Source organism: Salvia splendens, chromosome 11, assembly GCF_004379255.2.
Source record: "Salvia splendens isolate huo1 chromosome 11, SspV2, whole genome shotgun sequence".
Lineage (NCBI taxonomy): Eukaryota > Viridiplantae > Streptophyta > Magnoliopsida > Lamiales > Lamiaceae > Salvia > Salvia splendens.
This window is the reverse complement of record NC_056042.1, coordinates 26,357,353-26,374,306: the sequence shown is the minus strand read 5'-3', so window position 1 is coordinate 26,374,306 and position 16,954 is coordinate 26,357,353. Positions and strand designations below refer to the sequence as shown.

The following is a 16,954-nucleotide window of genomic DNA, read 5'->3' as shown; positions in this document are numbered from 1 at the left end:
CAGAGCCAAACTAACTTTGCATCAGTATTCACCTACTGCAATTATATCTATGGCACGGACCAAAACGAATTATATATTCCATTACAAGGCTTCAAATTATTGCCTTCTTACACTGCTTTCTTTCCTTTTCAGTGAGACTGCTACCAAAAGAAACTTCTTCAGCAGATAGTATATATAACTACCTTGTCGTGTTTAACATGTAACCACGCAGTGCTAAGTTATCCATTATCTCCCTCTAATCTGAAACATGCTGAATTTCAAATTATAGATGATACTGTAGATAGTTTCAAATTTCTGTATATGCATATATTATCTCCATAGATATAATGAAAGTTGAATCTTTTGACCAAAACTTTGATTTATAAACATATTCGTACCACATAATATTATAACAAATGATCTGCTAAACCAAATTCTTGCATTCCAATTCCATGTCAAACTTGATTACAACTAATCAACTCATCCATCTCAAACCAGGTTATACAATGATGGATGGAAGCCAAGCAAAAAAGGAAATCTTGTATGCCCAAAAAAGACACTGACTTTACATATCATCATAATGCACACAGCAAAATACATAATCGAAAGGATTAGAAATTAGGATTCCTGCTGCCATCTTGGCTTGGAAAACACCATACCCTTCTCCTTGGCAGCCTCAAGAAAGTCTACATGCTCACCAGCACCTGGAAATCCAAAAATGGCCGTGAGTTTATCCACCATCCAAACAATCCAACCTCCTCAACAACATCGTTATCCTCCATCCTTCCATCCCTCAGCTCCTCAATTCTTTCACCTCCATCATCACCATCTTTAGACATCTCTGTACATTCTTCAACAGCTTTCCCTTCAAGCTCCTAAATGAATCACAATTCTCACCTCCAATTTCCCCCAACTCAACACCATCTTTTACCAAGCCACAGCCTTCAGCCCTTTCAGAATCACTTAAATCAATAACCACATTGCTATGAACACCATCATCTTCCTCCATCTCTGTTTCGCCTGTTTTGCTATCTCCAGCAACCGCACTGATTCTCTTGCTCTCCGGCTCATTATCCATTCCCGCTTCCAAAGCCCTAAGCTTACTCATTCTATCATTAGGTGTTTGGCCTCCTAATGGAAATGTTTGGCTATTAACATATTCATCACCCCTGACTCTCTTGCTCTCCTGCTCATCATCCAATACCAGCCTCCTTCTATCAACAGCTTCAACAGCTTTCCCCTTCAAGCTCCTACTTGAATCACAATTCTCACCTCCAATTTCAGAATCACTCAAATCAATAACCTCAGTGATATGAACACCATCATCTTCCTCGATCTCTGTTTTGCTATCTCCAGAAACCGCTCTGATTCTCTTGCTCTCCGGCTGCTCATCCAATACCTGCCTCCTTCTATCATCCACATTAGGGTTTTGGTCCTCGGAGGAGGAGAGGTGAGAGCGGGAGTGATGTTCCGGCGGGGTGTGCAGACTGAATTCTCTTCCAAAATCGATTCGCCGAGTGAGCTCTGGCTTTCGGGAGCGGTGAGTATGACGATGTGATCGTCTTCAGACTGCGTCATGGAGGAAAACTGGGTTAAGGGGATCGAGTCCGTAACATTCTCGGAATCCCGCGCAAATGTGCAGTTGAGGAGCTTCGCCTGCTGCGACTCTGTGAGCTTGCAGCATTTCAGGATCCTACCAAACGGATCTTGTCCTTCCTCAGCCATCTTTGATTTGAGAGGGGTTAGGGCTTTTAATTTTGGGTGGAATTTCAAAAGGTGGGAATGCAATTTCGAAATTGATTATTTATAGCCTGCAAATCGCCGATTACATCCCCGCAATTTGAAGAATAAGACTAATTTCTTTCGATTTTTACTTGTTGGGCCAATTGTTTTTTAATGTTGGGCTTGTTTGAAAAATACACTTTAAATATGAATATCGTCAAAGCGACGATGGCTCGTGAAATTGCGATCACAAACATAATTTTGTGTAATTATATAAAAATAATAATAATATTATCTCTCAAATTAAAGGACCCATTCTAACATATGATATTACTATGTAAGGGTGTTTTATATTACTAATTTATTTTAAATTGCTAATTACAACTAAATGATAGATATTATATTTTTAAATTAAGGGTCTAGATAATTCAAACCCGAATATCAATACATTTAGAGTATTTATGTTCATTAACAACAAATTAGTTGCAACAAACTTTTAAAAAATATCTCAAAACTTAAAATGCATATATAACTATCTCGATTAAAATTATTTTTTCACACAACATATATCAAATTAAAGATAATTTTATAAGGATTCTAACTAGATCCTACATGCATATGTTTCGATGTCAAAATTTGATATTATTATCATATATTTCGACAACAGCTTATTGTCAATACAAACTAACATAATATGTCAACTTAACACATGTAAAATGTCAATATGAAACTGTGTTGACATATTCAAAACATGGTATTAATATAATTAATTCACTGTGTTGATATTTTGATCTATAACCCTAAATTAGAGTTGTTATTATCTTTTTAATATTAAAAAATTAAAAAAAAATAAACAAATTTATACATTGCTATTTATAGACCACTAAATATTTAAAATCTTATGGTACTATTAATTAGTTGCAACTTGCCATTAGAAATTAAGGGGTGAGTTAGCAATTAATCACGCCCCCTATTATGTAATTATGGAAAAAAGAAATAAAATTAGCTCACAATTAAATGATCCACTCTAACATAGAAAGACAGAGTTGACTTTGGTATCCAAATAATTTTTTCTCATGTTTTATACGGGATAGCCTCAGTGTTGTTAGGGTCGCGGGTTGGTCCGGAGCGATGAGGCTGGACTCCGGGTCCCGAGGCGATGGGACATCGGACCCATGAATCAGGGTGCAAGACTATTTATTATTTATATATTAGTAATAAATAATAATTAAAGATAATTCACTAATATATAAATATTTACAATAAAGAATTACTGAAGTAATTATAGTTGATTTCCTTGTTTTAATAAATTTTGTAACTGGTTAATTTTGATAGAAAGTTAAAAAGGTGATAGAAATCTTAAATTAATAGTAGCATTATTGAAAAGAGGAAAAGTAAAAAGATGGTACGCCCAATAACAAAAGTGGTATGCCTCGATTTTGTTAAAAGATGGCTCATATTAAGAGCATCTCCAGTGGGCGAACATCCCACTAGGACATCCCAAAAACACCTCATGCCACATCACTAGGACTTCTCATCCCACTGCCACGTCACTAGGACATCTCCTGCACAATCCGCCCTTCCCATCGCCCTTCCCACTAGGACATCCCGCAATAAAAAAAATCACAATAATTTAATTACGTAAAAACGGAAATATAATTTTGACACGGAATACGGGAAAGCAAAATACGGGCAAAAATACATATTCATAAAACATAAAAACAACATAATTAGAAAAAAAGCAAAATACATAGTTATTCAAAAAAAGAAAAATACATAATCCAACATCCCCGGCTCACTCCGCGCTGTCCTCGTCGCCCGTGCCGTCACCGTCGCCCGTGCCGCCCCCGTCGTCCCCTCCGCTAATCTCGGCGCCATCATCTCCAATGGGGGGCATCCCCAAATTGCGCCGACATCCATCGATGACATCCTTCAGCATCCTCTTGTACAGCGGATCGGTCGTGCTATGCCACCTATGCATGGTCCGGACCAAGCTTGTCGTTAACTGTGCGCGGGCGAGGCGGTCGATATCTTCTTGGGGAGCAGGGGCCTCCGATTCGACCTCGAACGACCCGCTACCGCTGCTGGTTCCCCTAGCCCTCCGCTGCGCAGCCTTTTGCCCAACCGGGCGACGACGACGGCGAGAGTCTGATTGCGGTAGCGGGGACACTTCGTCGGCTTCCGGGAGCTCGTGCGAACCAGCACTGCTGCTGTATTCACCGGAAGCATTGATCTTCGTCCGCTTCGCCCAGCCCGATTTTTACTCCCCCACAGATCGTCCTCTTTCCCGTCTCCTCCTCATCCTCCTCCTCTGCCACCGTTCGTGAGGAAGACCCTGGGGCTTTCCCCTTGCCCTTGCCACGTCCCTTCCCCCTGCCCCCGCCCACATCATCGGGCGTCTGCCTGACTGGAGATATCCCCAACTCCTCAAAAGAGAAAGTTTCAATGCCGGTGAACTGAGTATCCGGAACATAAGTGGAAGGGGTATCAGTAGACTGCGTATCCACAACCGGCCGATAGACATCGTCCGCTAGTGGTTCAGGGCCCCTGCCACCCCCTCCCACATGCATCATCCCCGGCATCATCCCCGCCATCATCCCCGCCATCATCCCACCCATCCCCATCATATTTGGGGTCATGCCCCCCATCCCGGCTGCCCTGGGCATCATACCACCCATACCACCCATCTGTCCCATCCAATTGTACATATAAGGAGACATCATCCCACCCATTCCACTCATCTGTCCCATTGCCGGAACCGTTGTAGCATTTCCGCTGACGTTTCCATCCAGGTCGATGGGAAACGCCGGAGTCTGCGACTCGCTCGTGGCCGGGGAGTTCCTATCGTTCTCCATTAAAAGTAGAAATGAAATTTGTAGTAAAAGAAGAGAGAAACTTGTTAACAACAAGTGGTGCAAATGAAATGAAGTTCAACGAGCCGTATATATAGAGTTTAAAAAAAAAAAATTCGGACATCCGAGCGGGACGTCCGACCCTTGCCACAGTGGCGGACGTCCGCCCACCCGTCGCAGGGACGTCCGAGGACACCCGACGTCCTCACGGGACGTCCGTATCCGACCCTAAACGCCACAATGGCGGACGTCTCGGTCGCCCGTCGCGACGTCCGCCATTGGAGATGCTCTAAAATACTAATAGAAAGGAATAAGTTTAAGCTTACCCTCTTCATAAAAACGGATTCACGCACGCCCCAACAGCACCCCCTTAGTTGCTCCCACCGCCCTGGGCGCGCCGACTGCGCCCCACGGCCCGAGTGCTCCCCGGGCGCGTTTTTGACAACACTGGGTGGCCTAACTATCCGATCAATGAGACCATATTCAAAACCATGATCTTTTGCACACTGACTTTTAAATCTTGCACAAGACCAAAATCTGAGCCAACTCCTTGAAAAGATAGCCTCTTATTCTTGCAGCTCATTACAAATATCATCTGTCTGAAAATAGGTGTTCTCAAATACATGCTATAAGTTGGTGGCAAGAACAAAATGAGGCTTGAGATACAAGAAAAATTAATTTATCAAACCTGACCAGTGTTGTCAAAAATGTATGTACCAAGTTGTAAATGAAGAACTCACATCTCCATTAATGTACATATAGAGCCTCTTTGAATCCTCAATACTGCCAAGGTACAACATTGTAGCAAATTGCTCAACTCTTCGTCTTTGTTTTTCCCCAATAAAATTAACATGCTTGAGGTACTGTTATTATTATCTTCTTGGAACATCAAATAATCAATTGTTTCAGGAATAACTACGGGGCAACAGATGACATGCTTGATAGCATAGCACTAATCTTTGATAAAAACAAAAGGAAATATGGTAAAGTTATTACTCTATTTTATAAAGTTATTCAAAAAAACAAGTAATTCATAGTACAAATTTACTGAACATGTGTAACCAGATACTTTCAAGCAAATCAACCCCCTTCAACAGGGATTCTCTAGGTGTTCCAATAAGCATCATTAACACTCAAATTCAAAAAGATGAGTGTTATCCAATACATGTAATATAAACTTCTGCGACCGAGGCATACCTGCATTCATGTTAACGATGAACTGGTCGCTGCATAAACAAGAAAGATCAATTGAATTAGAGTTAGACTGCAGACGGCTGCCGGTTATTCCATACAAACGAGCACCTTCAGTTTCGGTAAGGCTATCAATGCTAATGCATCATCAACATTGCAGAAAAAACATAGTCCACCACTTTCACAGACTAAAACACATAAATGATGACTCAATTTGGAAATCATGTATAACAACAATCTATCTTCTAGCATTCAAAGTTACAAGAGCAGCAAATACTTAAGCAGCTAACAAATTTTGATCAGCATCCATCAAAAACAACAGCCACAATCAAAAGGGCACAAAGCAGTTCCTCCTGCATCTGGCTTCCCTATGCCCAGCTCTTCCTCTGAAAACACAGCCAGCCCGTCGGCAGTCCTCTTCCTCGGACCAGAAGTGCCGGCTGAAAATTCGAAGGAGCGGCTCTTCATACTCTTTTCCTTCTTTTTTAAATTGGCAGCAGCTACTTTGGATTTGGCTTTGGTTTCGGCCTCAGCCTTCTTCTCCGATTCCACTCTCTTGCGTTTATTTGCAGCAAAAATTTCATCAATCTCACTTCCCTTCCTTTTCCCTTTCTGGTTAGAGACCTTCTTTTCCTGTTCTGCAACGTCTTCTACTTTTGGGGGCTTCTTCAACTTACCAACTTTTTTCATCTTGCTATCACAATCTCACTCTTCAAACCACCAAATTTTATCACACTGAGAAATCAAGCAAACATTATCGCAAATCTATTTCTGAAAATTGTAATTAAATATAATTTTGAATAGAGCAAGAAGATATGTATATACCAGATAGGTTGCCAAAGAATTCGTCTGAGGCAGAATCTTTGAGAAAGCAAAAGGGGGAAAATATTAGGAACGCCGCTTATATTGGTGAAGTTTAATTCAGTGTTAAATGGGCTTTAACTAGTGGGCTATTAATTTTATTTAAATATAAGTATGCCTAAATTAATAGGTTTTTATCTACTGTTAAATGAATTATTAATGTAATTTCGCCAAATAATAATTACTGATAAAATTTGTTAAATTTAAATGAGTATTAATAAGTGAGCGCATATTTGTAATAATCAATTAAAATTCATTTTACAGTACGGTTTAGATAGATTATTATTAAAAGAAAAATTTGTAAAATTTGTGATATTATAGTTTAACATGAGTATTTAATAGTATAAGTAATAAGTTAAATGATAAAACATAAATAACATAACATAAAGCGGTCCTACAAGTGATACTTATAGTGACATAAAATAGAATAAAAGACGAACACCAAGGTAAAATAACAAGACGAACACCAAGGTAAAATCTTATGAATTCAATGTGATGCTTGTTGTCTTGAGCTCCTTGTACAATTTTGAACTTTTTTAATCATTTTTCAAATTGAAAATTTCCAACCTAACTACTTAGATACATTCATGGAATTTCTTTTTCGTTTTCTCTATTGTTTGAATACGAGCCGGCATAATACTTTGCTACGCTTTGGCCACGTCGGATCTCTAACTTCATTGAATCCATCTTCCGCGCACTGCTATAATTATTGTGCTAACTGAGATGCCCCTATTATCGGACCTTATGAAATTTGCGTATAAACTTAACATAAAGAATGTCTTCACTCTTTCTTTGCATAACTTTCTTTACAAATTGACATTTTGTGAGGAAAAGATAGAGATGACGATGAGATGAAGATGAGATGACTGTGATATTGTGCTCGCTTGTATTTATAGATATGTAATGATTATTCTATTTTTTAAATGGATGACTAGGATTCACTTCTACTTTTACGATGAGTGGCTAAGATTGAAAGCATACGGATTGTGCTTAATTTCTTTGTGTTTTTGAATGAATAAATAAGATTTACTTTTGTGTTTACAATGAGTGGCTAAGATTGAAAGTAAATAAATTGTGTTTTTTTTATAAAAAAATTTGAATGGTGATTAAGATTTTTTTTAATAATAAATAGCTAAGATTGAAAGTATATATATTATGTTTTTAGATTTTTTTATTTTTAAATGAATGGTTAGGATGTACTTCTATTTTATTAATTTTATTATTGAATGACTAGGATTAGAAGTTAACCTATATTTTTGAAATTATTATAAATTTAAATAAATAAGGAGTATGTAAACTAATTTCTGACAAAATGCTATGATTTCAAAAGAAATGACGCCACCTTCAACTTCGATGATGCTATCTGGAATCTGGATCTCTCTCGTTGAAGTGTAACGAGTAACGACTGACGAGGCTGATTTGCAGTAAAAAGTTGCATGCATCAAACATCTATTCAATTTTGGCATTAAGAGAAAATTAAATATAAATCGGATTCAATATCGATAAATTTCTTCCGCCTTCAACATTCAATTGGGCTGGCAGCTTCCCTCTCATCTCTCGTGTTTTTTTTTCCAGATTTAATCTCCATTCCATGAAAAAAGAAACCTCCAAATGATATTCTCTCTCCTCTTTCTCTGTCTAAACCTCTCTTCTCTCTTCCGTTTCTCCTCTGCCAGAGGCGCCCAACTCCACAGTTACAATCAATCAGGTATTATTGAGAATTTTCAATCCTCAATTTTTAGGCATCAACTTATTTTCAATTATCAATTACTGGTTTCGGATTGGTGTACCGGACTAAATTTGATCTGTGGTGACTTCATTGATGTTGATGATTCCATTGCGCTCAATGTTTGAACGACGGTTTATGTATTACTATTAGCCTTATATGGATTGTTACTTGGCTTTGTTATTAATTTTCGAAATGATATCTCCTTTTCGCCTTCCAGCCTGGGAAAGTACTGAACATTTACTCGTTCAATCCTCACTAAGGAATTTTTTTTATTTTTATAAATATATTTTGTCAGGTTTTGATGACAGAAATTATGGAATTTCCGGGAGGCGGATGTATTCAATGACCGACTTTCAAATGACTGAGGAAGATTACAATGCGAGGCTGTAAGTTCTCGGGTTTTGCTTGCCTATTTCTCTATGCTTAAATTAGAGTTGGATTTCCAACTTTGAGCTAAGTTTGGATAATGTTGTTTTTTCTCAGTGAAAAGTTAGCAAAAGGCTACATGAGTAATTCTGATCTTCAGAATGCTATGCAGGAATTTAATAGCCGGTGTCCTAACATCTCCAGAATTTACAGGTACCTCTTTAGACATGCTTAACTCTATGTTACGATCAACCATCAATATCAATCAATAAAATAAGAAAAGAGTGCCCTAGTGCTATTTTTTATGACAAATCTTTAGTTGTTATCAAAAGTTAACTAAATCACAGGATTTTGTTATTGTTGGTCCTGTTGTGTGTTCTTCCTGTTTCTTTTTCTATTTTAAAATGAATGGTTGGCAAACAAAATTTAAAATATTTCTTGGTGTTACAACTATCATGAGCTTCCATCCACCTTCACATACTTACTAGATTGGAACCGATACTGAGTTGGTAATCAGAGAATTTCTTCCTGGGATTTTATAGAAATTTAAACCAGTTTTACCTTAGCAATATGTACCGGTATTAAGATTTTGTATATAAAGTAATCCGATTACACTTTTGGCTTGTTCACTGATTAAATGGCCCTCATGCCAGGAGCTATTGGTAAGAGAAGAGTTTCAGGTGTCAGTTACCATGTTAATAGAACTTGTGCTAGGGGAAGCTAGTAGCCTAGTACTAGTTATTTTCTTATAGTTTGGAAGAAGCAATATATCAACCCGTTCCCAAATTAACCTTCAACACCCTCTATAAGGTTATTACTTCATTGCTGTATATTGTTTCAAGAGCTCTACTATTATCTGATGTGCTCTGGTTCTCACTTTGTGGGCTTGACGGAACTGACAATCAGCATCGGAAAGAGTGTACTCGGAGTTCCTTTGGTACTACTGCTTTTCCAGAACCTGCATTATCGATTTTCTCTGGACAGCTGTAGAACTTGTAGGTTGTAAATGTGAATGCTTTACTTTTTTTTTCTGAACTTAGTTGGCTATGGAAATTTCTGACACACCTGGGACTATTGATGCTGAGCCTTCTTTTAAGGTAGTTTATTTTTCCATCATTTCACTCGTGGTTTAAATGATTGTTTTGCTTGGAAATGCTTCTGCATATCATGATGAACCCTAAACTTACAGATTAGCAAAACTTTATTAATAATTTGGGAAATGACAGGTAGCTAATTATGTGTCAAGAACTATATTCATGGAGCTATGCTTCCAGATTCTCAAAAAGATGAGTGAAAATTTGATATAAATGAGGAGTGATTATGTGATGGTTCAGTATTTGCGTTTGTAGATGAAACTCATGAAAGAAGAAATGAATATCATAGGTCTAACTGATGATGCTGGGATACTGATACCCATATCACTTGTTGATTTACCTGGTGGGGAATGAAGGGTCCTGATTTTGATGGAGTTGAGCCTAAATTCAATATCAGAGATTCAGAGTAGCTCATATTATACAATATTAGGTTTTCAAATAACCTCATAATTATATTACAGAAGAATTTGTAGCATAAATTTTGTTTCTAGTTGTCAGTCATAACTCATAACTACGAGGCCTTTGCTTATTATCACACAGGTCAAGTAGATAGTTGTTCCTGTAAAACATCTCAATGTTTTTTATAATAGTATAAAATATATTTGAGGAGAGGTAATTTTGTTTGTCAGTTGACTCAGTTCTAGGTGAACCTCGTAATAATATAGTTCAGTTTTCAATAACTATGATCTATATTGAATTCTTTTATGCTCACTTATTCACTTTAAAATTGCTCTATGTAGGAGCTTTTGGTAGAATAAAATGTTTAGCTACATTGTGCGAAATCTAGTTGTAGGAAGGAAGGTGAGATGAAAGAATAGAGGGGACCTAGATTAATTCATCTCATTAAATATGTTGGGCTGACTAGTTTAAGTAATAGGTATATAAGGCATTTTAGAGGTTTTACATAACATGTTTACCATGCATGTAGAATCACAACATTGATATCTCATTTGTCTCGTATTGCAGTTTGTTGGAAATGTGCACGGTAATGAACCTGTAGGCCGTGAAATTCTGTTACTTCTAGCAAATTGGCTGTGCGATAATTATTTGAAAGACTCATTGGTAAAGCTTTATTTTCACATTTGTCTATTATTTCTATTAATTGCATCACTTGGCACTTTTCACAATGAAATAGGGGAGACTATTAACAAATGTTATCATTATGTGTAGAAATCATGGTCACTTGATTGCTTCCGATGTTTAGTGTTTCTCTTTCCTAACAGTTTATGTGTAGCAACAGCTGTTCCTTTCCTCTTTTGCCAGAATCAATCTTGAACCTTGTTGAATTACCATTTTAACAATTCTTGGGCATGTCAGTGAAAAACTTGTCTGCTCATCAGATCACCAGCATGATGTGCTGTGTTTGAGATGTATCATTTCTTAGGTGTATTGTCTAAGTTTATTCTCAAAGTAGACCCATTTTTCAAATACTATTTTTATGTTTACTCAAGATTTCTCATTTGAATGTGTCCTACTATTCTTATTGTGTTGTTGGTAAGTTTAAGATTAGGTGGTCCAATTGACAGGCAACCACAATTGTAGATGATGTACACCTTCATATACTTCCGTCCATGAACCCTGATGGTTATGCTCTGAGGAGGCGTGGAAATGCAAATCATATTGATTTGAATCGTGATTTTCCAGACCAGGTATTCTGCTGCATTATGTTATTCTTAGAATATAGTGCACCCTCCATCCCACCGTAGATGACCCACTTTCTTTTTTGGGTTGTCCCAACCAAGATGACTCACTTTCTTTTTTGGGTTGTCCCAACCAAGATGACTCATTACTAAAAATGGAAACACTTTTATCTCTACTCTACCCTCTTACTTTATTCTCTCCATTTAACACACAAAATAAAGTTGCATAAAATCATGTGCCACCCAAGGAAGGGGTCATCTTCTTTGGGATAGAGGGAGTATTCATTAGTTCTCAAACTAGTGCAATGGAGTTGGATGAGACGTACCTTCCAAGATGTACCTTCAAGCTCTTTTAGTTTGTTATTAGCAACTAGTTTTCCTTTTTCATGTTATCTGAGGAACACTGCTGCTTTGGCTTACTTCATATGAATGACATGATTGACATAGTTCTTTCATATGAATGATGATATGGACTTGCGGCAACCTGAAACAAAAGCCATGTTGAATTGGATGGAAGATATACACTTTACAGCATCTGCCACTCTGCATGGGGTAATGTTCTCCTCTCGCTTGAAAAATTGGGAACCTTGTCAAATTTAATGTTGCAGTTGATTTTTTAAAAGGTCCTATAGTCGCCTAAATACACCAACTTCGGGTGTATTCTAGTTTTTTTCCCATGAACTTTGAAAGGAGTCAAATAAAATTACACAAACTTGATTGTTGAAGCAATTTTCCCACAATTTCCACCCAAATTAAACCTGAGGTGGCATATAAGAATATTGACGTGGACAAATTGGATGTTGAGAAAAACGATGCAATACATAGAAATTTAAAACATTGTCGTTTCATTAAGATTTTACAAATTAAATCCTAATGAAAAACTTTTTGTTTTAGTTTGTAAATCCTAATCAAATGGCGACAGTAAAGATTCTATGTGTAACATCGTTCTTCTCAACAACCGAATTGTCCATGCCGACATTCTGAGCCTGGTTTAATTTGGACGAAAAGTGAAGTTGTGTAAAATTTGCCACGACAATTTAGTTCGTGTATTTATTTACTTCTTTCAGAGTTTATATGAAAAATCATAATACACAGAGTTGGTGCATTTAGGCACCAATATAGCATTGTATTATTAAAAACACATTCTCCTCCCGCTGCTTATATGTCTATTAAGTTTGTATCCAGATGTTCCGTAAATGATGTACAAGCACCTAATAGTTTGTCCTTTCACAGGGAGCGTTGGTTGCAAACTATCCATGGGATGGAACTGATGATAAAAGGTGAATTTTGTACCAATTCTTATAAAAAAGGCTTCAAATGTTGCATCTGTATATTTGAGTAATCTCTTATTATATCACCTTGGTGTATTTTCTGGTATAAGAATTTGGGCCAGTATCAATTTGTATTGGCTGCCTCTGTTGCTTTTTAATTTTATCTTTTAAGTTTATTTTATTTTTGTAATTGCAACATTAAATTTAAAGTCCATGCCACGGTAGAATCGAACTTGGGACTTTTGGCTGCATTAACCACTCTATCGCTAGGCAAATACACACAGACTCCTAAATTATTGCTTGCACCCCTTGCTACTAGCTTTTCATGGACGTTTTCTGTTTATGTTTACTTATCATGATTGAGTGATTTCATTATCTCATTCAGATTGTTTTCAACATAATTATTTTGAAATGTTATCTACAGGAGAGATTACTTTGGGTGCCCAGATGACAAGACTTTCAGATTTTTGGCCAGTTTATACAGTAGGTCCCACTACAAAATGTCTCGGAGCAAGGAGTTCCCCGGTGGGATTACAAATGGTGCATTTTGGTATGCTAGTAAAGTATAGACAACATGATTTATAGTCTGTGAGGATCTTTAAGATGTTATACACTCAAGGCAATTTTTTGTTGCTAAAATCCCATTTCCGGCATTGTTTTGCAGGTATCCATTATATGGTGGCATGCAAGATTGGAATTATATTCATTCTGGCTGCTTTGAACTCACTCTCGAGATTAGTGATGATAAATGGCCTGATGCTAGCGAGGTTAGTCTGAGCTCCTTCACACACATAAATACTCCCTCCATTCTAGGCCATTTGGGGATGACACGCGTTTTAATGCGTAATTGGTAAAGCAAGAGATGAGAAAAAGTAGTTGAAATAATGTAGTGGATGGGTGGGGCCCATAAATGATAAAATAAAAAGAAGAAGAAAAGGTTTCTGTAAATGGATAAGGACTATTTCTATGGAACAGACGAAAAAGGAAATTGAGCCTATTTCTATGGACGGAGGGAGTATATATAGCCCAGTATTTTCTTATCTAGGTCTTATTTCTTATCTGTTGTTGCAGCTTCCAACAATATGGGATCATAACAGAATGAGCATGCTAAAAATCGTTGGGAGTGTAATTAAGGTACAATCAGTCATATGCCTTAAACTTTTTATATACCCCACAACCTTTCTTCATGATTGTTGTTTTACCTTAAAAGTTTGGTAGAGTAAAGGCGGCTGCCTCTGGAAAAGGAAAGAAAGAAGCAAACGAATAAATAGAAACGAAACTCTCCTCTAAGGGACCACTCCTCCGAATAGGCCACATCGTATATGTTGAACCTTAATTATATTTCTGAATGAATGAAACGTAGGACGCATAGCCCTATAAATACTGAACTGGCTGAACCTTGTTGAAATGAACTCTTAATCTGATTTCAACTCTAATGGATAAAAGATGATTCTAATAACAAACTTGACTCCTTAAATAAACAGACTTTTGAATGAAACAAATAACTAATCACGACTAATTAATAAGTACTAATAACCAAATAATCTTCAACCTGTGATCTCTATCGATTTCTCTGACACTCGAAACCACATTGTCCTCAAGGCCCGGAAACAAGTTCAGAAAACGTCCCCAATTGCTAAAGCTCAACGTCAATATCATCCTGGCTTTTTTCATCAAGTGGGAATAAAAGAGAAACGTGACATCCATGGTCCATTAAGCAGGACTTGTTGTGCGACAGGAGCTGCCTGTACATGCTGTCGGGACGGGAAGCTAGGAACGGGGATATGAATGGTGATTGAAACTAAGGTTGCTTTCTCAGAGGCCGATAGTGGAGCACATGGTGGTGGTGAGCACATAATAAGGAGGTGGGACGTCGGGCCTTAATGGAAGCAGGGTGGTACGAAACTAAGGTTTCATGTGCTATTAAACTTGGGGGGACCACCGTCTACATAAAAGAAACTCTTCATTGAAGGGCCACTCCTTCTGAAGCCACAACATATTTGTTTAGCCCTAATTATATTTCTGGATGACTGAAATGTTAGATACATAGCGCTATACTGATGAAAAGAACTCCTAATCTGAGTCCTAATACATAAAAAGCTGACTCTAATAACAAACTTGACTTCTTAAAGAAACAGACTCCTTAATGAAGCAAATAACTAATAGAGAAATTAATAACAAATAACAATCTGTAACAATGATCTCTATCAACGTTGAGCTACAGTTTTATAGTTATATATTGTTGCAGTCCCAGTAATACTGAGATAGAGAATACAGTTTACAAATCTTATGTGATCTATTTTTTTCATGTGGGATTCTCCTTATAATACTGATTTATAAATCTTTAACATGCAGACGGGAATACATGGACAAGTTTTTTCATCTGATGGAAAACCTTTGCCTGCATTAATAGCTATCCAGGGAATAAACTACACGGTATGAGCTCATATTATCTCTGTTATATTCTATCTACAATATGTTTATCAGTATCAACATTTGGTGTACAACCCTCCTGCTAGAGAAAGAAAGCGAGAATATGTGTTTATTTGTATAAATTAAATAAGCAAGGGAATAGGAAAGATAAAGATAAACTTCTTCACAAATGAAGGCCTCGGCCAAAGTTGCTGCTCACACAAAGTACTCCATCATTACTACTCTTCCCGCATTGAAGACCACATTCTCCACTTTGGCGCCTCCAAAGTTCACCAGCTTTCGACCCGAGACGAACCAAGGATGACCTTGGTCTGTATCACCTCCTATGAGAAAATGACACATTTTAACATGAAATCAAATTCCTAAACAATGCATAACTTTGTGCATATAGTTCAATTAAATATCCAGCTTGATACTTGATATGACTAGAATGATGACATGTCCATACACTCTGGCCAACTAAATAAAAGTGAAAGCAAATAAACCACCAATTGGAAAAACGAGGCTCTAATTAGTGTTTATTTCTTTGAATCATAGCAAAAGAGATTGGGCATCTGATCCTATTCTCTCTTGTTTCTGTTCTCCAATTTATGTTTTCAGTGAGAAGACAATAGTTACTGATTACATTGAACACCTATATACAATAAAGTCCATTCCTTGTGCTCTGATTTCTGACACTGCTACTTTATGATAAGTGTGTAGCGTTGTTGTTTCTTATGCTCTTTCAATAGAGCTTTCTGATCCGTCACCACCCGCAGATTGCTGCTGGCAAGAAGTTCGGTGAGTACTACCGATTGCTGGCACCTGGAGAAAAATATGAAGGTGCCTGAGTTAAATATTAGCTTTTCCTCGTTGCTACACAACTTACATTAGTTATTTAATTTCTTCAATGTTTGGAGCTGGATTTGAATCTGATTTTATCCACAACTCAATGTTTTCCTGCAAACATTCTTGGCTTACCTCATATTTTTACAGTAGACCAGTTTACACCTACTTTTATTTAGTTAGTATATGATCCTCATGTTGAACATCTGATACGTAAAGCTTCAAAATCCTTGCTTAGCAGCGAAAAGGAATGATAGAAAAAGTTGTTCTGTTATATATCAGTTATAGCATCAAAAAATTCCCAGAGCCCAGTTTTCATCCAATTTGTGAATGAAGCATCTAATAGTTGGACTATTTTTGCAGTTATTGCTAGCATTCCCGGGTACAGATCGAAGAGGGCTTGTGTTATACTTGGTGAAGCAGCACAGGCAGTAGATTTTGTTCTTGATTCAGAGTCGAGTAGCATCTACAAGGATGGTCGAGTTTTGGAGGATTCAGGTTGCTATCCAGACAGCAAGACTGGTCTTCAGGCAGCCGATTTATATCTGCGACACGGTCGGGGAGATTATTGTTCTACGTTTTATTTTCGTATGATCGGTAGGGTTTTTCGTTCGTTCGGTGACTTCCCTTGAATCGAAGATGCTGGATGCAAGGAAGCTGATGAGCGTACAATACAGATGTCTGTGCGACAGGGTAAGAGCAGCCAAACTGGTCCTGAGAAGATTTAGTTATCTGTGGTTTTAGTTTGATAACTCAGTAATTTAGAGACGCGGCTCGTGGGCTAGGCGTTTTGCGAAATGCCTGGGGGGAGGGTATTTGCCGGGGGGTTGGTGATGGTCGGGTAGGTTCACCCGGGGCCGCGCCATTTCCGTGGGTTTGTTTCGGTGAGGGCGTGGGGGCTGAGGTATCGGGTGTCAGTTAGACGGAGGGTTTCTGGTCAGGAAGTAAAGGTGAATGAAAAAAAATAAGAGTATATGTATCCTTGAATAAG

General features: G+C 37.7%; 1 protein-coding gene and 1 long non-coding RNA gene across 2 annotated transcripts; one reads left to right on the top strand and one right to left on the bottom strand.

Annotated features, from left to right (window-relative positions):
- Nucleotides 1-4,848: 4,848 nt before the first annotated feature.
- Nucleotides 4,849-6,659, bottom strand: LOC121753861. The gene is made up of 3 exons (XR_006040510.1): nt 6,570-6,659; nt 5,751-6,479; nt 4,849-5,336 (listed from the first exon to the last, which is right to left on the bottom strand). It is a non-coding gene; the product is annotated as an uncharacterized LOC121753861 (long non-coding RNA).
- Nucleotides 6,660-7,976: 1,317 nt separating this feature from the next.
- Nucleotides 7,977-16,691, top strand: LOC121754695 (carboxypeptidase SOL1-like). The gene is made up of 16 exons (XM_042150012.1): nt 7,977-8,313; nt 8,630-8,720; nt 8,818-8,913; nt 9,607-9,637; nt 9,741-9,797; nt 10,761-10,856; nt 11,321-11,443; nt 11,882-11,986; nt 12,668-12,714; nt 13,130-13,255; nt 13,370-13,472; nt 13,777-13,839; nt 15,061-15,141; nt 15,897-15,960; nt 16,327-16,518; nt 16,603-16,691. The coding sequence occupies exons 1-16, from the start codon at nt 8,217-8,219 to the stop codon at nt 16,689-16,691; spliced, it is 1,461 nt and encodes a 486-aa protein (XP_042005946.1). The 5' UTR covers nt 7,977-8,216.
- The last annotated feature ends 263 nt before the right edge of the window (nt 16,692-16,954 follow it).